General features: G+C 32.0%; 1 protein-coding gene across 1 annotated transcript in view; it reads left to right on the plus strand.

Moving 5' to 3' along the window:
• LOC139510092 (uncharacterized) overlaps positions 1–24,056 on the plus strand; it is an 84,050-nt gene that overhangs the window by 24,210 nt on the left and 35,784 nt on the right. The window contains exons 5-27 of the mRNA XM_071296341.1: positions 3,431–3,559; positions 4,186–4,290; positions 4,645–4,767; positions 7,093–7,196; positions 8,455–8,621; positions 9,054–9,159; positions 9,770–9,971; positions 10,275–10,443; positions 10,906–11,020; positions 12,153–12,441; positions 12,793–12,897; positions 14,107–14,195; positions 15,130–15,262; positions 15,731–15,890; positions 16,349–16,446; positions 16,984–17,154; positions 17,978–18,078; positions 19,575–19,686; positions 20,396–20,653; positions 21,523–21,674; positions 22,126–22,330; positions 22,949–23,104; positions 23,855–24,018. Coding sequence (XP_071152442.1) covers positions 3,431–3,559; positions 4,186–4,290; positions 4,645–4,767; positions 7,093–7,196; positions 8,455–8,621; positions 9,054–9,159; positions 9,770–9,971; positions 10,275–10,443; positions 10,906–11,020; positions 12,153–12,441; positions 12,793–12,897; positions 14,107–14,195; positions 15,130–15,262; positions 15,731–15,890; positions 16,349–16,446; positions 16,984–17,154; positions 17,978–18,078; positions 19,575–19,686; positions 20,396–20,653; positions 21,523–21,674; positions 22,126–22,330; positions 22,949–23,104; positions 23,855–24,018 — 3,413 coding nt within the window. The remainder of the gene's footprint in view (positions 1–3,430; positions 3,560–4,185; positions 4,291–4,644; positions 4,768–7,092; positions 7,197–8,454; positions 8,622–9,053; positions 9,160–9,769; positions 9,972–10,274; positions 10,444–10,905; positions 11,021–12,152; positions 12,442–12,792; positions 12,898–14,106; positions 14,196–15,129; positions 15,263–15,730; positions 15,891–16,348; positions 16,447–16,983; positions 17,155–17,977; positions 18,079–19,574; positions 19,687–20,395; positions 20,654–21,522; positions 21,675–22,125; positions 22,331–22,948; positions 23,105–23,854; positions 24,019–24,056) is intronic.

Raw genomic sequence — 24,056 nt, forward strand, 5'->3', positions numbered from 1 at the left:
TCAAAACATATTGATTGATGATTACGCGACTGAAGCCTTTTAACCATATTCGTATTAATATAACGAAAAGAAAACGAAGTTTACTTTTAGAGTGTCAGTTAGAAATAGTAAAACACTTTTACAAATTCATTAAACTTTTTTTAAAAGCTCCGCCCTAAAAAGACACTTGATTTGATTTGATTTGATTTATACATGGTTTTAACGTTACGTTCCCTTTTCCTTTTGTCACTTTGCGGACAGACAGAAAATAAGTAAATAAGTACAGGTACTACCGGATCTTACAACATAATTAACATGAGACTGCAAAAGAGTGAAGAAATGTATAGGTAATGCTTTCCAATAAGTCTCGGGAGGGGTTAATATAAATCCTTGTCCACTTACACTTAATCACGTTTGCTTTATTTTGTTTAGATTGAAAAATAGTTCAAATTTAAAAAAAGTAGAAACTCTGTCTAAAGTGGATGAAAAATGTGTTTGTCCTACTATGGTTTGAACCGGTCTGACCTGCCTGATAAATATTGCACAGTCCCATATATATATATATATATATATATATACAAAATGCAAATTATTAGTGACATCTTCCATTTAAAATAAAAGGTTTCTAATGTCATTTTTTGACAGACAATTTGAGGGAATTTATGACTTAATATGCTTAAGCGACAAACATAAATAAACATCTATGCCTTACAACTCTGATAGTTTTGCTTAAAGTTGAATATAGTTGTTATTTACTTCTATAGATAAGCTATATAACAATGCATCATACAGAGAGATTTTTGTATTTTGCTAAAGTCATTTTTTGACTGACAAAATTTGACAATCCAAATTACAAATTATTATCCATGTGCTTTCGAGTCAATTTTTGCGCATTTACTGGTGTTTATTTCTTAAAAATAGGTGCAGGATGGTGTGTGTAAAATTATTGGTTATAGCTTATAGGAACTGTTAGAAATTACATTTTTAATAACATGTTTCAATCGTCATTATTTGCTAACGTAAAAAAATATTGACAGACGGATGAAAAAACAAAAAGATTGCTGTTTACCTGTTAATGTTGTTATAAGTGGCCATGCTTTTTGTTGTGTGTCATAATTTAGAAGCCCTCCAAGTGGCTGAAGGTTTATTATCACACTGAATGACACATAACGTTGAACATTACTAACGTCAGACCTTAACTTTGACAGAAAAGACGATCTCAAAATTATTTACTTTGATTAATATACTGACAACAAAAATATGTGGTTCAACTGATGCTTATTTAATCTCTGTGGTCATTTATTTTTATAACATGAATCAGCAGAAATAGTTATTTATAAATAACCAACTTTTCACGTGTGTTTGAGAAAAATTGCTAACGTCAAAATTGCTGACAGAACGGTTGTTTTGAAATGATTGATTTTTAAAGTTATTTTTTATTGCACAAACCAATCCCCCAACATTCTGGGAAGGTTTTTTGAATTGTAATTAGTTGATTACAGCCCATTTAGATATTTGACGGACACTGGTGCACTTTTAAATGGAAGATGTCATATACTAAGGATTTTCTTATCCCAGGCATAGATTACTTAAGCCTTATTTGGCACAACTTTTTGGAATTTTGGGTTCTCAATCCTCTTCAACTTTGTACTTGTTTGGCTTTATTCATTTTTGAAAGATTAACTGTCAAATAATTTTTAGCTCACCTGGTCCAAAAGGGCTTTTGTATTATATCTTAAAAAAACTTATAACATGTACATGTATAATAGATATTAAGAAACTTAATAATAGAAAAATAGTTGGACAAACAAGATCTCAAATTAAGAGAAATGGCAGAAATTGTCCATCAACTTCTTATTGGAGTTATTACCCCTTCAATGACGATTTTTTGCTTTTTGCCTAATAGATATGCTTTTCAAATTTGTACTCTCTTTCGCCTTTTTAACTGTTGTTTATTCAAGCGTCACTGATGAGTCTTTTGTAGATGAAACGTATGTCTGGTACAAATACAAAATTTCAATGCTGTTCTTTTTTTTTTTTTTATCTAATAGATAGTATGATGAATTTATTGTTTACCCTCTATCATGACTACTTAGTTAGGAGCAAAAGCTATACTATATTTTATTATACGATAGAGAGAAACTAAACAGACTGTTTTGTAGGCCAAGGCTCCATGTTGAAGACCGTACTTTTACATATAATGGTTTACTTGGATGGAGAGTTGTATCATTGGCACTCATACATTGTACCACATCTTTTTATATCTATTCAATGATTTAGCAATATAAGATTTAAAAAAAGACCCCGAGATTTTTGTAATTAATTCTATTCTTTTCTACAATGTTGGAGAGTGTCCTTTGTTGAATATGCATATATACCAAGATATGCTTTTATATGATTTGAAAGCAGTTAACTTAATCATATAATTTGTCTTTCAACCAACAAAAGATCAGCATTTGTTTAGTCTCTGTTTTTGGGAGAATAAATGAACTCTGATATAATCCCTTATATTTTTACATCCATATCAAAATATAATAAGACAAGCATTTTGAAACCAAACTTAAAATTTCTGTGCCCCGGGAAGATATATTGAGATGCAGGCTAGGGGAGATTACTTTTACCTGGTTCTTTTTTTTTTTACCTTAAAAAAAACTTTTTTCCTGACTTTTTGGGAACTCATCTGGTCATTATATTAACCTTAAATAAAAGTAAAAGAGCTGATCCAAAAAAATGAAAAAGATGAAAAAATTACTTACCTTTCATAAAACTTTTATATCTGTATAAAAGGAGTAGGTTCGAATTCAGTAAGACCCCTTTTTGGCCCCAAAATTAAGCAGTTTTGCAAAATTGTGAAAATGTAATCTTTTAGTTATTTTTTGGAAAGTAGAATGCTTCTGCTACATAAATATGTGCTGTTTTTGACAATACAATGCACATATATCGTGTACTAGCATCATACAGTCATGCTAAATTTCTGAAATCTTCACAATTATAGCATTTAAGTTAAATTTAAGACGGTTTCCGTCTTAAATGAAAGTGGCTGCATTCGTGTTCATTAATAATATTGAAATGTAAGTTGTATTTGATGATAATACATAACATATATAAAGGTTGAGGATGAACACGGATGCGGTCACTTTCATTTTTTACGAAAACCATCTGAAAAGTGACGTATTTTGGCATATTTGATAGATTTTTCATATTTAAGCTTCAATCGGAGCGTTTTTAATGACTGAATCAGTTAAAATCTTTAACATAAACTAATTGAATCAATTGAAATAGACACTTAAGTGTTTAAGAAGTGTCCTAAATATCTCGTTAGATGAAACTGAAATTTGGGGCCAAAATCGGCCCTTACCAGACCTACTCCTTTGTCTTAGTATCTTCATATGATTAAACTTTAAAAAAATAATAAGGACAAACACTGTACTATTTTTTTCTGTACTTTCAGACATAAATGAATGTGAATGCAGTGGTGAAACCTGTATGTGTGATGAGAATGCCTACTGTACTAATACCATCGGCAACTTTACGTGTCAGTGTAAAAATAACTACAGAGGAGATGGATACTCATGTTCATGTATGTATTGGTATTACTGTCAATATCTATCTTCTTGACAATGCAGGATAAACATGATAAACCTTCAAAATTTTGTTTATTAGTTTAAAATTGTGTTTAAAAAATATTTTTTTTACATCTTTTCTAGGGTAGATCAGCTAATTTAAAAATTCAAGGTTAATTCATAAGTAAGTGGGATTTAACGAGATCTTTAAAAACAGTTACGTACCCATAATGCCACACTGTTTCTAAATCAGTCATTTATAAATGGAGTTCCCTCAGATACTAACTTGATTGAAACATAATCAGTTCATATTTATGTAATAAATGTCAACAAAAATATATATATGTATTTGACTTTAAATTGACACATATATATTTCCTTGGATTTTGGGACATAAAAAATTAGTTTAAATGAAAGAAAACAAATCAGGATGTATTTCATATTAAGTCCATGCCAATGGTCATTATATGTCTCATTGGCAATGAGGGGAAGATCCAGGCTGTAGGGTGACCGGAAGTTGTTGACATTCAAGTCCTTTGGTCACTGGTGGATTATTGTCTTATTGGCAACATACCACATCCCCTTATTTTTAACTAAAGGATTATCTATTCCATCTTTAATTCTTATTTTTGTTTTTCTTTAGTTTTCTGCTCTATAAACGCTGATTGCCATGCAGATGGAAGATGCCAAAATGAGGCCTGCATCTGTAGGAATGGATATGAAGGGGACGGCAGATTCAACTGTACTGGTAGGTGTTATCATACATGTCAAACAAACTTACAATAATATCAATTGTTTGTAGAAATTTCATTTGTTTATTTAAGTGTCATCACTCAACATTTAGTTGTACTTTACAGAAATTAATCACGATAGGTTGAAACGTTTTCTGGGATTAAGAAATATGATAAGCTATTTATTTTTAATAGGGGAAGTAACTCTTCTAGTAAAACAAACTGGTTAACTGTTAATGACTGACCCCATGTAAACCAGTCCATGACAACAACTGTAGACTGAAGACTGAATGTTCCCCTTCAGATGTCAATTTGTTATTTTTGTCATTATAACTTTTATATATTATATAAGTAGTTTTATACTTTATTAGACATAAATGAATGTGCCTTGCCGCCATATCCATGTTCTGTCGATGCTGACTGCGCTAACACAGATGGCAGCTATGAATGTGAATGTAAAAATGGATACACCGGCAATGGGAAAGATTGTGCAGGTATTCTATATATAACATAATTACATTTCTGCATGGATTTTTCCACTGTGTACAGGTATTTTACCCTTTATAAAACAACTATAATTACATTTCTGCATGAATTTCTCCACTGTGTTGAGAAATTACAATATTTTATGCATAAATAGTTATTTAGAAAAACGACAATGAAAAATTAATTGAATTTTATGAATGATAGATTTGATTTGTTTAGAGAATACACTGATAAGCATATTTCTTTGATTAACTATTCTGAATCATAAAAACTGTAAGGACGGAATGACTCAATGGTAACAATGATAATGACTACTAATTCCCATATTCAGCCAATCAGAATTTGTGATGTTGGCATTAAACCAATCAAATGGTTATTGATTAGATTACTGCAGATAACAATTTTACAACAGATGTTGTTTTTTGAGTCTATCTGTTCTTGTAAATATTCTTTTCTTGTCCAAACTAAAACCCAAAACATGGATAATTAACAGCACATTTCAAACATTTAAATTATACATTCCTTATCTTGCAATATTTATTTACCATAAGGAGAAGGATTACTATCGGTTACAGTGTAATGACCCTGAACATTTACATATGCCTGCCTAAAAAGATAGTTCTTTGGGGAAAGACGGCTTCTGTTTCTCACGAAATTATCGTATCTTGAGCTCTCCTTTACACAATTTACGTTTCTTTTACAATCCGGAAAAATCAGTATGACGAGATATTCTAAATATATCCAACCTACATTATATTTAATAGTGACGTCATTTTTGGAATGCCACACTACGTAGAAGCAGGGATATCCTTCACTGGTTATTTAAATCATTCTCAGAGATTGTGCACTAAAATTGGTATTTGTTAAATTTAAACTTAATAATGTTTGCCGTAGATGATTCAAACTTCAACATCCAATACTTTAATATGTAGGTCAACAACTTTCAAAGTAAACAAAGACCGTGGGGATGCATGAGATTGGGGAGAAAAATGATATTTTTCATTTTTTTCTTTAAAATTCTGTTTTGAGAATCTTCCTCCAATTCAGGAGCACCTCAATTTATGAGTAATAATCCACTAAAATAAAAGTTAATGTATCTGAACACTGAAAATGTAACATTTAGTATATGATTAGTAATCTTCCATTAAAACTAAATTTTGTGTACCAACATAATCATTGTAATGGTAAAAAGAAATTAAATTAAAAATGTTGCATTTTGTAGTTTAAACCTATTTATTCATGAAATTTACAAATATTTCAAAAAGTAGGATTTGAAAACAAGCTTCACACAGTATACATCAATCATATTATATTTTATTAGTACCTGTATCCCTGTGATGAGAGTTGTAACTGGGAACTTTATCAAGGGAAATTTAAAACTGAATAGATTTTTCAGTCAGCCTAAAAATTAAAAATCTTAGAGAACTGTCACAAAAAAAAGAAAATGGCTTTAGCCTGCAGTTCAGTGGTACACAATTAAGATTTCAAAAAACTATTGTAGTTGTTGTTAAAGGACAGAATTCAGTTGAAATTAAGATAATTAAATATCAACTTTAATTGAATGTTTAGATTTAGAAGATGCAGATCTCTGCAATTGGTCCAAATTGAATCCTAAACTAAGGAAGAGAAATTACAACAATTGATTTCAATATTGTCAATCTTTCTACATGTTCTAGCTGTTCGTTTTTTTCATTCTTTATATGAAGACTACCAAAAGATACCCCCCCCCCCCCCAAATAAATAATTATATAGAAACAAGGGCCTTCTTTCCCCTCAGAGCTATTCAGCTCTTTGATTGAAATACAGTTTGCCTAAAAAGATAGTTTTTTGTAATACAGTTTTTATCCTATAATTTCTGTATGAAGATATAAAACTACCTACTCAGAAAACACATCAGAAACATTTTTAGGGTTTTTCCTAAAGAATTTTTCCTTTGGAAAGCAAAAATATATAAAAACATAGGAAATTATAACAGTATATAAGCTTAACATGACAGCTAAAATAGTCTTTGATCAACTTTGACTACCAGAGTTAATGTGTCTAAAATCTGGCTCAAAGTGTGTGTTTAGTGTGAATCATGGTACATAATTATTTTTTACATTTACATAAATGTAATATTTGCTGCTGGATATTTCCCATCCATTTATCAATCAATGAAGCCAGTTTCTTAAGTAGAGGTATCTTTAAATCAAACCTGGCAGGAATTTTTTCATTTGAAAATCTTTAATAGAATTGAAGCAAGTGAATAAATTATTAATGTAGCTTAATGATATTTTTAAAATTAATAGAATTTACATAGTTGTGTATTTCACTGGAGTTCTATTAACTTACAGCAATGCCTAGGACATGTGATGAAATTTTTAAAACGAAACCCAAATCAGCTGATGGCCTGTATATTATTGATCCAGATGGACCAGATGCTTTACCTCAAGTGGAGGTGAGTGGGCCTCTATATTGTGTCTGATCACATGGTAATGTTGCAGGAATATTCTGTCATTGTCTGGTATACACTAATAGTAATAAAAACGACAATGAAACACACATTTACCAGATACCAAATGCTGGGATGTTACAAAATGTAAAACAAACAAGAAATCCATGAAAACCAAAGGCCTGATTTAAAATAAAACAACAAACAAATAAATACGCACAGCAACCAACTACAACCTCTGAATTACAAATTGTTTCCTTAAGCTATATTTGAGAATTTTTGTCTCGCTTAACAGAGTCAAAAAGCTAGACATAGGTATGCTGTTTCTGGCGTCGTCGGCAGCGGTGTCAACAATGTATTAGTTTGTGATTAGACCTAGTTTATGGTGAACCACTAGTGGTAAGTCAAAGATATTTGGTATGCAGTTGTATTAGCATTGGCACATCTCATTACCATGGAGATTATTTCACCCCGCACCCTCAGTTATGGTCTATTGACTATGAAATTTTTGCTTAGTTTTTATGTATTAGTTTGTGATTAGGTCAGTTTATGGGGAACCACTAGCTATATATAGTGGTTAGTTAATGATAATTGGTATGAAGTTGAACAAATATTGGCATATCTCATTTCCATGTAGATTTGTTGCCCCCTCCCCCTCAGTCACAGTGTCTTGACTTTGAAACTTTTGCTTAGTTTCCATGTATTTGTTTGTGATTACGTTGGTTTAAAGATAACCACTAGTGGTAGGTCAATGATATTTAGTATGCAGTTGAATAAGCATTAGTATATCTCATACCCATGAAGAATATTTGACCAGACCCCCTCATTATGGGTTATCGACTTTGAAAATTTGCTTAGTTTACATTTATAAGTTTGTGTTTAGGTCTGTTTAAAGGGAACTACTTATGATAAGTCAATGGTATTTGGTATACAGTTGTATTAGCATTGGCACATCTCATTTCCATGGAGTTTGTTTAGCCATGTACTTTCAGTCCTGGTTCATTTACTTTGAATATTTTCAAAACTTACATGTTAAAGTGTTGCTGTTTTAATTCAACATTTGCATTATAAAAATTACAAAAACAGTGAGACATAACTCTGTGATAACAGTTTATTATTATTACTAAAACCTAGTACCATGCATCTGGTCTCAAATTTTACAGCTTATACAGATGTCACTATTGTACGAACTTAGAAAACTTTTCATATAGACCATTATTTTGGTTAAAAATTCAAGAATGCATTTTTTTCTTCCAATCAACAGGTATATTGTGATTTTATGCCTGACATGGGTGTAACAATCATGAATCCCAAAACTGAGATGGTCCAGGTGAACAGAAACAAACCCGAGTACAGTGTAGAGTATGAACAACAAATACCTGAGATAGAGGCAGTGGCAGATAACTCTGGATTCTGCTTTCAGTTGATGAGGTTTGTTCAAGTTATGATTGTATCATGATCCCATGAATGAGTTCTTTAAAAAATATTATTACAAACAGCAAGTTGTATTTAAAAAGTTTTAAAAACTATTATAAACCAATAATTCTTATATGATATGAATATAAGGGTTTAAATTCAAGGCCAATTCAATGACACAAATATACAATTTACATGTGATAGAGGTTACCATGGTTACGATTGGGAAATTTAAATTCCTTAGCGCCAATTTAGATAATTATAAGGATTAAACATATTTTTTAAAGAATTTATTAATTGACATATATACTGGACCACGTCTCTCACAAACATGTATGTGAGTGACGTGGTCCAGTTTATACACCAATAAATTCTTTAAAAAATATCTTGTAGTTAAAATTTTTTGATTGTCCAAATATTTCATATGTTTTTGTTATATTATTACAGTGCTAAGTGTCGTTATTTGGCTAAGATGTTAGATGGTGATGATTACTGGGTCGACAGAAAAAACAACTCACACTACACATGGGGAGGAGCTAAAACAACTGGAAAGGTATACTAGTAGAGTTTTGTATTTGAAATACATTTCATGTATTAATATGATATTTGTATTAGGAAATCACTTAAAAGCTATTGTAAATAGTTAATCTGTGAATGAATTAGAAACCATATATTTTTCAATTCTTCTGTCCTTTTCCAAACTTTACTCCAACACTCAATTGTCTTTGTATTCTTTAAGTCATGTAAATTAGTTTCTATTTGATAAGCTGTTAAAATAATTTTAATTGAAAAGACTCCTTTTATCTTTTAACAGTATTGTGCCCTAATATTTTTTTTTTGTGTTATTTTAAATATTTGTGTATATTACCAATATACTACAAGGATATGTTGTGAACAATGTTAGTAGTGGTGGAAGAATTACAAGTGATAAAATGTGGAGATGTACCTTGATTGGCAGAGTTATGTTCAAAATTACAGATAAAGATTCATTTCAGTGTGCATCCAAAATTTACAGTACTGCACAGCAATCAATAGCTTACTGCCTTGACATATGCTTTTGAAATGTTCTTGCTTTAAAAAATCAACAAATAGTTCTTTGATTGGTTCTTCAATGATATTAATGCCACATCTATTTTGATTTATAATTGTTTGTTATTTTACAGTGTGTATGTGGACAGATTGGTGCTTGCCCTCATCCTGAATCTAACTGTGTGTGCGATGGGACGGTAAATGGACAAATTGATGATGGAAAAATCATTGAGAAAGATCAGCTTCCTATTAGAAAAGTCCACATTGGTGGATTGACAGGTTCTGAGAAGATAGACATCATCCTTGGACCAGTTACATGTGGACCTAAACCATTTGGTAATTCTAATTGGAAATATTAATTATACCTGAAATTTAATTGCATTTTCTCTAAAGCATTCATTTCTTTATAAAGATATTTATAAAATATTTCTAAAGAACTAAAAACATTTTTCTTTGTTATTGCCCTTGACATATAAAATTTGTGCAACACGGGGGATGTTATTGTAAATTATTTGGACAAGATTTGTTTTATTATATTCTATTCCTGCAAGGATATTTTGATTGTACTTTTTATGTTTCAGCTGAAAAGGTTTAGTCTGTTTTTGTAATGACAATACAATAATTTACCTTCTTTTAAAGGATTTCCAATCGATTGTTATGAAGCAAAGTTTAGTGGGGATAAAATCAAGAAAAATGGACCTTTGATCATAGATGTTGATGGGCCTGATGGACCAGCAAACCCTATCTTAGTCCAGTGTGACATGGAGTCCTATCCACATGTTGGCATCACAGTTATAGTCCACGATCAGTAAGAAATGTTCACTGACAAAAAGTTTGATTTTTAATGTGTTAAAGTATTATAATGGTAGTGCATGAAATGTTCATCAAATTTTTCTAGGGAAATACATATAAAATTTTCCTGAATTTGCTTAATGTAAACATACCATACGATGTCATACATTTTAAAAATTCATCAGTCATCAACTTTCTGTTAACTTAAATAGCAATCATAAAATTTAGTTTTCATGGTTTAGCTAACGTTATTGTACAATCCTATTTAAACTTTGTTAAACATTTGAATCTTGTTTCATGAAATACATGAAAATAAGCATATATGTATAAAATCTATTATTTATTGCTTAAAAAAAAAGAGTCATCTTGCTTTGTTCATTGAGCAAAATTAAAAGAACTAGGTGTATAGTTTATTTAGAATAACAATGATAATTTTAGACATGCCATATACATAATTGAGTTATTTTATTTGTTACAGGCCAGGTCCCACTCCACCTAATACACCCATTGAATATGCTGGTAATAACGGAGACATCAGTAAAATTATTGAAAAATCAGCATTCTGTAGACAAGATGTCACATATGATTGTCAGGTAATTCTTAATGTTAAATTTAGTTTGATTTAACTGTATATGTCAGTCCTTGAAATTAACACAGGACCAACAGGGCATGTCCTGTAAAAATATATTTGGTCCATTTTTTTATACGGCCGCAAAACTTTTTGGGGATCGTATAATGGTATGATGTTGTCGTCATCTGCGTCGTCCGAAGACACATTGGTTTCCAGACAATAACTTTAGTTAACATGAATGGATCTCTTTGAAATTTAATAAGAAGGTTCAATACCACAAAAGGATGGTTGGGATTGATTTTGGGGATGATGGTCACAACCGTTTAGGAATTATGGGCCCAAAACAAGCATTTTTCAACTTTCAAGATAATAACTTGTGTATAAGTATTTCAATTGCTCTGAAATTGTTTCACACTGTTTAATACCACAAGTAGAAGGTTTGGAATCATTTTGGGGGTTATGGTGCCAACAGTTTAGGAATTAAGGGCCAAAAAGGAGCCAAAAACAAGCATTTTAGTAGTTTCTGGACAATAACTTGTATGTTAGAGTATGGATCTATCTGACATTGTACTACAAGGTTCCATATCACAAAAGGAAGGCTGTGATTGAGTTTGGGTGTTATTGCCTCATTCATGCAGGAATTAGGGGCCAAAAACGAGCATATATCTAGTTTCCAGATAATAGCTTGTGTTTAAAAGTGTATGGATCTCTCTGAAATTGTACTACAAGGTTTCATACAACAAAGGAAATGCAGGAATCGAGTGTGGGGTAATTGCTCCAAGGGGGGGATTCAAAAAGTTTTTGGGGGTTCCACTTTTTTTAGGGGTTCATTTTTTTTCTCACAATTTTTATAAAGTTTCAAGAAGAAATCTTTAATTGCACAGTATTGCGCAATAGATTTGTAAGATCTTGATTTTTTTTGTGTGTCAGAAACCTTTGATATGTCAAAAATTTGATAACAATCCAAATTAAGACAGTATCAAGCTTGAATATTGTGTCCAAATTTGGCCCAACTGATATTTATGAAGAAAAATTTAACCCCAATATCCTACATGTTGTATAAGCTAATCTTTGCAAATTGTCAAGAATGTAACAACTGCATTAAAACATTTCTTGCTGAAAATTACAATTTCAAGCACCTGCTATTTTTGTAGGACTCACCAATCATGGCCAATGGCAACACACAGATTGTAGATATAGACGGTAACGTGAAAGATTACTATCCTGGAGGTCTGCCAGGAAGATGTGCATGTGGTTTGACTGGAACATGTTTTGATAAAACCAAACAATGTAATTGTGACACAGTAGATGGAGTTCAACGACAAGACTTTGGTCCAGTGACAAACAAAGGAGATCTGCCTGTGGGTTCTGTAACATCAGTAGACCCAGGAAATAATTCCACTGTAACTCTAGGACCATTGATGTGTAGTAGACGAGAGTTTGGTAAGCTCATTATTCAATTCTATGATTTAGCTGATAGAACTGGAAGTGGATTATACAGACAATAAACAAGCACTCAATCAATTATATGAGCTAGAGTAAATTTCCTCTATTGTCAAATGAAAAAGGCTCTACACTGTTAAATAAACTTTCTAACATTGCATGATTAAAGAGCCAACAATTGTCAAAGATGAAGTTTAAAGTATACAGAAACTAAGTTATATGTTTGTAAATTTTACATTTGTAAACATATTCTGCAGTATTTTAATTGGTCCTTCTTGATAAGCTTTTAAATATGAGATTTGCTGAACATGCATAAATTTACTATCATTAAAATGTTTGAATTATTTACAGGTTTTGAAGCAAACTGTGAAGTTCTTCTACAAAAAGGTTCTGATGTATCGTATACCTACTGGATAGACCCAGATGGTCCCCCAGCAATTGATGCCGAAGATACAGGTATAATTTACTATAAAGTTGCTTAGGTATGTGACTTATGCTTACCAGATATATCCAGATAGATCTCTACTTATTGACTCTATAGATACAGGTAGAATATACTGTGGTTAAGTAGTGTGTCTTATACCTACTAGATATATTCAAATGGACCTCTGCCTAATGACTCTGGTATACAATATACTGTGGATTCATTTACTTTTCAAGGGTACCAATTTTCATGTATTTAGGGAAAATATATTCGTAGATATTTAATTTTGTAGTTTTGAAAATGTCTGCACTGTGACAAGCCTATTGAAGATTTGTACTTGTTGACCATTTAAATTCGTAGTTCACCCATGAAATCCACGAAAATTAATATATCACATAAATGGTAATGAATCCACAGAAGGTGATTGGGTAAAGTGACTTATACCTACTAGATAGATTCAGATCTGGGTAAAGTGACTTATACCTACTAGATAGATTCAGATCTGGGTAAAGTGACTTATACCTACTAGATAGATTCAGATCTGGGTAAAGTGACTTATACCTACTAGATAGATTCAGATCTGGGTAAAGTGACTTATACCTACTAGATAGATTCAGATCTGGGTAAAGTGACTTATACCTACTAGATAGATTCAGATCTGGGTAAAGTGACTGATACCTACTAGATAGATTCAGATCTGGGTAAAGTGACTTATACATACTAGATAGATTCAGATCTGGGTAAAGTGACTTATACCTACTAGATAGATTCAGATCTGGGTAAAGTGACTTATACTTTCTAGATAGATTCGGATCCACCTCCATCTATTTAATATTGACTCTGTGGATATAGGTATACTATACTGTATAATTGGTAAGGATGGGACCATGCTCAAATGTATTTTTTACCTACATGATAGATCCAGATTGATCTCTACCTTTTGACTCTGTAGATATAGGTATGATATAAAGTATTACTACAGCGGGTATCACAGGGATGTATTGTAACTTGTATTTAATTAGTAGTCTAGACCCACAAAGACCTCTGTCACTGGACTCTGGCATACTGTTTAGTTGGAGCTTTATTGTGACATATGCCTATTAGAGAAAAATCTGTATGACTTTGAAAGATGATTGATAATCTCAGTAAAAACAATTGTGTGCATTCAAATTACAAAAATCCTAATACCAAGTACATTTTATAATGTTTGTTTAATGATGTAAACAAATATTTAATTACAGAAAATGTTGCACCTTTCCCTGCTCAGTGTGTAATGGTAAAGGAACCTCCACATGGCGTTACAATTATACATCATGAAAACGAAAATTATGTAAGTAAATTGTATATTAATCTATAAATGTTAGAAGCTTTTTAATTACAAGTTCTCCTGATTATAAAAAAGAAGATGTGTATATGCAAATGAGGCAACTTTTCACAAGAGACAAAGGACACCGAAACTAACAATTATAGGGAACCTTACAGCCTTCAACAACAAAGTCCATACAGCTATAAAAGGCTCTAAATTGACAAATGTAAACAAAATTAAATGAGAAAACAATTATTTATGTAAAAAAATAATGAACGAAAAACAAATATGTAACACAGCAACAAATGCAACCACTGAATGACAGTTATAAAGCAATTCCCATTTTTAGCTCACCTGGCCCAAAGGGCCAAGTCAGCTTTTCTCATCACTTGGCGTCCGTCGTCAGTGGTCGTTAACTTTTACAAAATGGTCAGTTGACCCCTGAAGGAGTTATTGCCCTTTATAGTAATTTTTAACCAATTTTTCATAAATTTTTGTAATCTTTTTACAAAAATCTTCTCCTCTGAAACTCACGGCCAAATTTAACCAAACTTGGCCACAATCATCATTAGGGTATTTTGTTTAGAAAATGTGTGTAGTGACCCAACCAACCAACCAAGATGGCCGCCATGGCTAAAAATAGAACCTAGGGATAAAATGTAGATTTTGGCTTTTAACTCTGAAACCAAAGCAAATCTGACAGGGGTTAAATTGTTTATCAAGTCAATATCTATCTGCCCTGAAATTTTCAGATGAATTGGACAACCGGTTGTTGGTTTGCTCTTAAGAGCCTCTAGCTTGAAAACAAGGTCCTAAAAGTAGTCCTTTTTTATAGTGATGGTTTTCAATTTTTGACCTGCAATGTTTTGATAAAAAAATTTAATATATTTTAAATTAATACTCCTTTTCTTTTTACAATATAGATTCTATTATTAGTACTAACTTACTTTAATTACAGGAAACCTTGGAAGGGTCATTGGTACTGAACTATTACTATGTATCTGCTCTACAATTTCTAAAACTACGAAAGAGATCAGTGTTTTGTACACAGGCTGTGTCATTTGAATGCACAACTTCACCAATTTTTGAAGGTCAGTTCAGTATAGATAAAATAAGTTTTGTAAATGGCAATTTTATCATATTATTTTCCCTAATTCTAAACAGATTGATCACTTTCCTGTTGGTTATTTTTTGTTTGATTTGATTGATCTTAGTTCATCATTAATTAAATTTCAGTTTTGACTTCAAATTTACTTGCTTTTCTCTGAATTTCTCATTGTGGCTTCCAAAAAAGATGACCAATGATGCCTAAAAAAAGTCTCACAAATGTTGTTGCAGAACATTAGAAGAGTCTGCATATCATCTAAAAATACAAAGAGAAACAGATTCAATCATCATATTTTGTGCAAGAAGAATCTCTCTTCTCTCAACAGTTTTAAGTTATAAACATGCAAAACTCTTCAGTTTGTGCACAGAACAAAAGAACTATGGTTTTTAACATTATAAAAAAGGCACGAACACAATAAAGATTATGAATATCATACTTGTACTAATTGTAGGTGGTGCTCCTAACATTGAGTGGTATGATATAGAAGGGGATGCCCATTCCTACTTCAATGGTAATGGTAGCAAGAATGGATGTGCTTGTGCTCTGACAGGAACATGTGACGGTGGTGCTGGCTCACTCTGTAACTGTGACAAGAATGACGCACAGAAAAGGTAACAAACAACATTATTTATAAAAAAAATACAGATTCTGTTCCTTTGACGTTGTGTTACTGCACTTAAAACTGTAGGATTGTTAAAGATTTTATTTGCTAGCCCACTTGTCTCATGATGACATTCTTTACTGGTGATCAGCCAAAATTACATAACATCAAAAGGCATAGTTGCCATTTTCTATAATATCATGAAAAAAAATACATCTTCCTGTGTAATGAAGACTTTTAATGAGTCTATGAAGTACAGTAATAGCCAATAAATAAGATAAGATATACTTCACTTTTTTCTGTATTTACATTCATCAGCAGTAATATTGCCTCTTGAGAAATACAAGTGATTCAATATTTCCTCTAATAAACTGCATGTTTCTGCTAATATTTATTTGATGAGAGATTTTCTTTGTCAGTTTAAATATATTCTTGAGAAAAGTTTCTTGTAATTATTTATATTTATAGAGAAGATGTGGGGAACCTAATTTTGAAAGATGACCTTCCTGCTGCTGAGGTCAAAGGTTTTGGACCATCAATCAATGTAGGACCATTGAAATGTTATGGTAAGACCAACAATCAGTTGATCTTAAGTTAATATTGTTGGACATTTATTTGTGGCATTACATATCATAAAAAGATGTTAACATTTATATAAAAATAAGATGTGTTATGATTGCCAATGAAACAACTCTCAATGTGAGAACTTACTGATAGTGTGGGATATTATTGATGAGCAATAACTCACAGTTCTCCTTGTTTGTTCTCACTGTAATTCTTCTCTATGATAAAACTTATATATATTTTTAACTAATCCTTTGTAATAAAAGAGCCATTGTATTGTGTAAGATATATATTTTTACTTACAAATACCAGACACCTACCCTACATCCTGTGACCTGTATTCCTATATAAACATACATTTTTACTCATCATTACCAGACAGCTACCCTACATCCTGTGACCTGTATTCCAATATAAACATGCAGTGATCTGTATTTGTAAATAAACATATATTTTACTTATCATTTCCAGACACCTACCTACCCTTCATCATGTGATCTGCATTTCTTAATAAACATTCTTTTTACTTATCATTACAGACACTTTCCCTACATGCAGTGATCTGTTTGCCTATATGTACTTTAATCGGTTTGAAAATGAGGCTATGGTTAAAAGTGGTGAATACACAATCAACCCAGATGGCGCTGGTGGTGTGGAATCTTTCAAGGTCACTTGTCAATTTCCTAAAACAGAGATTCCAATCTTACCAGGTTTGTATTTTCTGTTCACAAGTATTTGATAATTAGAAGCAGCTTACATAATAAAATTAAATTGAAAAAAAAATATTGTGTATGAAATACATAACATTAGATTTGGCAAAGAACAGTTTGAAATGTTTCAAGTGAATAATTGGAGCACTTGGTAACCTTTAGAAAATGTTGATCGTTTTGTTTAAACTGCTGTTGTTTGATAATATTAAATTTACAATGTATAGACAATAACAATATTACAATTGTAGCCTTTGTATGAGGTCCATATTAGGATTTATTGATCAAAAGGAGTATATCTACCTCAGACTTTGTCCTTAGTCAATATGCTTACAGTATTAATTATTGGGCCTTAATCCAAGCAGATTACAATTACCCTGTCATGGCTATCACTTTAATTTATCACCTAAAACTATTTTATTCATACTATGATGCACACTGCATATTCAAATCTTGAATCAACAGAGGATTCAAATTCCTAGGAGCAATTACATGAAAAAAAAATAAAAAATGGATAGGTAAAATCTGAATCCAAAGGAGCATAATCCTCCATGGGAATCTGATCAGGTTTTCCTGTCTGTCATCATGTTTTTTTTATGCCCCACCTACGATAGTTTGTTTTGATGAAGTTGAAGTCCAATCAACTTGAAACTTAGTACTCATTTTTCCTATGATATGATCTTTCTAATTTTAATGTTAAATAAGAATTTTCATCCCAATGTCATGGTTCACTGAACATAACAAATGATAGTGCATTGGGGGCATCTGTGTACTATGAACATTCTTGTTTTCTTTTGTGTCTCATACCATATTATTTTATATTAAGGTACGAATACCAATGGTACTCAATCTCCAGATGGAACAGACCCTATTACTAAATGTTTTGATATAAACTATGGCAATGGAATAACTAAGGAACAAGTACAGGTTAGTTATGTTAACCAGGTGTCAGTGGCTTGAAAGTTTTATCCATTGGCTAACTGTTGACCAGTGAATAAAGTATGAATAAATCAGTGCAACTTATCCAGTTAACAAGTCTTATCCATTGATCAACTATTTTGAGCAACTTAGTGCAGGTGTTGGACAATCAGCTTAATTTGCCAATGTAAACATTGAGAAGTAGTGAGGTAACTATTGAGATTGATTGATTGATTGTGTTTTAAAGCCACTTTTAAGCACTACTTTTGGGCTATTTAGTTTCGGTCAGTTTTATGGATGGAAGAAGCCTGAATGTCAAGAGAAAATCACTGACCTTCTTTAAGAAAACTGTTAATCATAGTTAATTTAGATTGGAGTAGAGTGCACCTGCCTGGGTAGGTTAATTTAGATTGGAGTAGAGTGCACCTGCCTGGGTAGGATTTGAACTCAGTAGAGTGCACCTGCCTGGGTAGGATTTGAACTCAGTAGAGTGCACCTGCCTGGGTAGGATTTGAACTCTCAAACTCAGTGATGACTGACTAGTGATTACAGTAGTAGAACCTCTTATAACACTTGGCCACCGAGGCCCCTGTCAAAGAAATGTGTTCAGGAACTTGTGTAAATGCTCCTGTTATATTATAGACTGTGTCCATTATGACATTTGTATTGTATTTTGAAGGTGCTGATTGATAACTCCAAGACATGTGTTCAGGAATTTGTCTATAACTGTGTCAATGCGCCAGTTACAGACTGTGTCCATTATGACACATGTTCACCTTTTGTATTGTATATTGTAGGCCCTGATTGATAACTCCAAGACATGTGTTCAGGAACTTGTGTATAACTGTGTCAATGCGCCAGTTACAGACTGTGTCCATTATGACACATGTTCACCTTTTGTATTGTATATTGTAGGCCCTGATTGACAACTCCAAGACATGTGTACAGGAACTTGTGTATAACTGTGTCAATGCCCCTGTTACAGACCATGTCCATTATGACACATGTTCACCTTTTGTATTGTATATTGTAGGCCCTGATTGACAACTCCAAGACATGTGTACAGGAACTTGTGTATAACTGTGTCAATGCCCCTGTTACAGACCGTGTCCACTATGACACATGTTCACCTTTTGTATTGTATATTGAAGGCCCTGATTGACAACTCCAAGACATGTGTACAGGAACTTGTGTATAACTGTGTCAATGCCCCTGTTACAGACCGTGTCCACTATGACACATGTTCACCTTTTGTATTGTATATTGAAGGCCCTGATTGACAACTCCAAGACATGTGTACAGGAACTTGTGTATAACTGTGTCAATGCCCCTGTTACAGACCGTGTCCACTATGACACATGTTCACCTTTTGTATTGTATATTGTAGGCCCTGATTGACAACTCCAAGACATGTGTACAGGAACTTGTGTATAACTGTGTCAATGCCCCTGTTACAGACCGTGTCCACTATGACACATGTTCACCTTTTGTATTGTATATTGTAGGCCCTGATTGACAACTCCAAGACATGTGTACAGGAACTTGTGTATAACTGTGTCAATGCCCCTGTTACAGACCGTGTCCACTATGACACATGTGATGGAAACAAACAACCAGGTTATTTACGAATGTTTTTAAACATATAATTTTTTAAAGTTATATTTTTTTGTAATACATGAAACATTTTGCCGCTAGACATTAAGCAAACAACAACCAATCAGTTTTGCCTAAAATAAGGATAAATTATTTTGAAATCACAAATCACTACTTTCTTGAAGTTAATTATTCTTTGACAACAAAAATGCACAACTTCTCTATTTTGCTACACATTTATGCACTGTAGATTCATTAATATTTGTTGGGTACTAATTATTGTGGATTTTGTTGGAAACGAAATATTAATTTTTCTAGACTTAGCAGATTTGGTTTCAATTAAGATAAATACACAAAATTGTAGTAGAAAGAATCTTTAAGGACATTTTCATGTAAAGTATACTGCGAAAAGATAGAAGAGGTTCATAGGTATATAAGTATTTAGTGTTCACTAGACAGAGAGTTCTTTCTGTTTTTTTGTTTTCTTTTAGATAAGTATTATTTACTTTCCTAATCCTGCTTATGAAGAGATCTGTTTCTTCCATTGTTCAAAAGAATTATAAGATGATAACACTTTATAAATGGCACTTTTTTAGTTTTTGGTGGGAAAACAGAGCGGGGGTGGTTAAATTAAAATTTATAGCATTTTGGTATTAATTTCCATGACTATTTATTGAATACTAATTTTCTTGATAATTCTTCATTGTACATATTGAAATACTAATTCCCTTAGGTTTTGCTGGATCAAACGGAGAAGACATGTGTGCTTGTGGTGTAACAGGAACTTGTGCTAGTCTTAGCGGAGAAGTAAATGAATGTAACTGTGCAATCCAAGATGGACAACAGCGATCAGATGGGGGAATGATTCGAGATAAATCTCGTCTTCCTGTTTGTGAAGTTTGTATGACCATTGATCCTGTTAATCCTCAACAACCATCAAGATCTGCTTCGTATGAAGTCTCGTCTCTCAAATGTAGTGATTATAATATAGGTTAGTTAATCACAAGTTTTACCAAATAAGACATCTGAAGTTCAACACAAAGTCTTCAAAAATGTGCCATTTTAAAAAACTGCCCTGAGTGTAAAAAAAACCCATTAAACTCCTTCAACAAATCTTAATCAATGCCAAGTTCAACGTAGTTTATCATAAAGCACCCCAATTCATCCAGAACAGACACAGTTTAAAATGATACAAAATTATTCACAAAAACTTGAGAGTGCATAAAAAAAATTGTCAATGGTGGGGAAAAGTGTAAGTCAAAGTTGACCTAACTGTGAGGTGTCAAAATAAATCTTTATCCTTTCAGTTTATTATTTTTTTTAGAGATGAGACAGGGAGGCTCTTTGTTTTTGTTCTCATTCTGAAGTGAAATATCTCTTTCCATATATTTTCAAATTTGCAAAACATATTTCAGACTTCTACATGTCTTTCTCAATAAATTGATATCACCTCCAAATTAAATATTCAGTTGTCTCCCCTTAGTTGATTGTTTTTATTTGTTGGTAATTGTAGTGATTGAATTTTTTATGAAAACACATATGACAGATATGACTAGTGAAAAAGAAAATAAATCTTATGCTGTAATCCTGTAACAAATTTTGAATGGCAATAACCAAATCTTAAGGCAAAAACAGTCTTATTATTATAGTCTTATAATTTAGAAATAAATTGTACCAACAAAAGAATGTGCTGTTATGTTTTGTCTGCAATGTTTTAGTTTATACAGATTCAATTAGGATCAATGATTATGTACAATTATTATTAAATAAATCAATATTATTTTCATATCTGTTTAAAAAAATAATTCTGCCAAACAGGATATATATGTGTTAGCATTTTAATCCTTTCTTAAATTGTAGGTGTGTTTGGTTCTTGTCAAGCAAGACGTGAGTCGACCAATTCTCCACAGCCGTCAGATACAGTTTATATTGATCCAGATGGATATGACAAGGGTAATCCCCCTTTCCCTATATTCTGTGAAATACTGGCCCATCCACCAGCAGGAATTGTGGTAAGTGAAAAACATGGGAAAAAAGAAATTTGCTGGCTTTTTAAAAGAAAAGGTTTGATGAATATAGTTTCAAATGTCTTTTAAAGGTTATTTGTTTTGTATTTTAATACTCATTTCATGGATATTAACTTTTTTTTCCTTTATCTATCTGCAGGCCGCAACTTGAAAAGTTGAAACACTTTTTTTCAACTATCATAGGTTCATATTATAATGTATTGTGAAAATGATTGATTGATTGTAAGTTGCTTAACATCCAGAGGCAAATATTTCATTCAATACATAAAGTAGGTTCATAATAGAGACTGTCTGGGATGAATTTAAGGAAAGACAGCTTGACTACCACTGGAAAAAATGTTCATAGTATATAGTATATTGTGTAGATGTAGTGTCACCCTGATGACAAACTTTTTGTGTTTAAAATTCCTAGCTAATATTGCCTTACTTTTAACAGACCATATATCCTAAAAAAGAAACTAATCCAGTGCCTGAGGAAGGTGGAATGATAATAGTGGACTACTTTGTTTATATTCTTGAGTACATGAAGGTTGTGGTTAGCGAGGCCGTGTTTTGTGAACAGGAAGTTTATGTTTTATGTAATGGCGCTCAACCTCCAACAGAGCGGGGATCCTATGATGAGTGGGTTGTAAAAGAAGATGGTAAATATAGTGTATTTTCATTAATAATATTCTTTTTATTCCTTTCATATTTAAAAAAAGTCTGAAAATTTGTTTTAGTCTTAATTTTTTTTTATACAAAAAAGCCTTTAGAGAACAGCACTCTTGGTTACATGCATGTCTGCACGGTTTAAACAAATACACTCACTGTAAGCTCTAATGTGAAAAAACACTAACTGTAAACTCGCATGAGATATTAGCTGGTATGCATCTCAGCTAGCAGGTCATGGGCTACTATATGCTTTACCAAGAGGCTAAACTATTTAATTTAACAATACTCATGTGTCAACACTTTCAAAGTTTTTAGCTTCAAATTTACATTTCAACAAATTTTTAAAAATGCTATATTTTGATGCCAAAAAGATCTCTTATGTCCTGCTCCTTTATGTTGTGTCTTCTGTACTATTATTTGTCTTTTTATTTTTAGCCATGGCGTTGTCAGTTTATTTTCAACCTATGAGTCTGACTCTCCCTCTGGTATCTTTCGTCCCTCTTTTATGGTTGTAGGGATGAAAAATCAAAATCAAAATGCAACTGACCAATTCTATGTAGATAAATAAAATTGAGGAAGTCCAATTATATGACTATTAATTTTGATAGGAACCATTCAGTGTAAAGAAGGTGCCTGTTCCTGTTCAGATGGACAGATTCATGGTGGATTTGTTAAAGTTCAGAGTAGTTTACCAGTTATATCAGTTATATTAGATACATCCACAGCAGATAGGAAAGTACATATTGGACCACTCAAATGTTATGGTAGGTTTAGTGACCAATCCTGGGGTCAATTTAGTATATCATTGTAACTCAAATATTATGGTAGGTTAATGACTAATCCTCATGTCAATTTAGTATCATTGTAATTTGAGATTTTATTCATTTCTTATTACAATATGAAATGTTGTAACTTATTGTAATATTTGGTGCAGTGTTGATTCAAATATAGGATGCAGTTTTCACATATTGTATTCAAGTCAATTAATTGTGTATAGTACTCACCAACTGTCAATTTATCTTCATCAGTACAAATTTTGTAGTAAGAAGAAAATTGTATGTTTGTGGGTACAAAATGTTCTTAATTTGAGGTAAAACTAAATCCATAAAATCTGCAAAAAATAGTAAACTACAAATAATAATAAATCTACCTTACTCTATAGGATCAAACCAAAGATTTTATGACAAGTACTTGTTACTTTGCAATAATGACTATTGGATTTAGGAATAATAACAGACTAATTTGTTATAAATAAGAAAAATTATGTTGAGGTGGTGTGATGGGTTTCCTATGGACTTTAATCCTGTAGGTCTGTCTAGATATAGATAACAAGTATTCTTATACTAGCCTTTTTAAAGGAGGGCATAAATGAGGCAGCAGTCCACCAACACAGAAAGACCAAAGATCAGCTAAATTGTCTCAACCTGAAAGTACATGAATTTGACAACATGCAATGTATTTATATCCATTCATCTACTTAATCAATTAAATGTAATATTGGATTTTATTTTCAGATTTGTACAAAGACTGCCATGATATTAAAGTAAACAAAGCCATTACAAACTCTGCCAAATACAGAGGGAACAAATATGCTGTAGACCCAGATGGTGCAGGTGGGGTGGAATTCTTTGAGGTCACATGTGATTTTCTAACAGACCCTAGTATCGGTATTACAATTGTGAGTATTTATTACTTTATATATATATATATATGTAT

Source organism: Mytilus edulis, chromosome 2 (genome assembly GCF_963676685.1).
Source record: "Mytilus edulis chromosome 2, xbMytEdul2.2, whole genome shotgun sequence".
Classification (NCBI taxonomy): domain Eukaryota; kingdom Metazoa; phylum Mollusca; class Bivalvia; order Mytilida; family Mytilidae; genus Mytilus; species Mytilus edulis.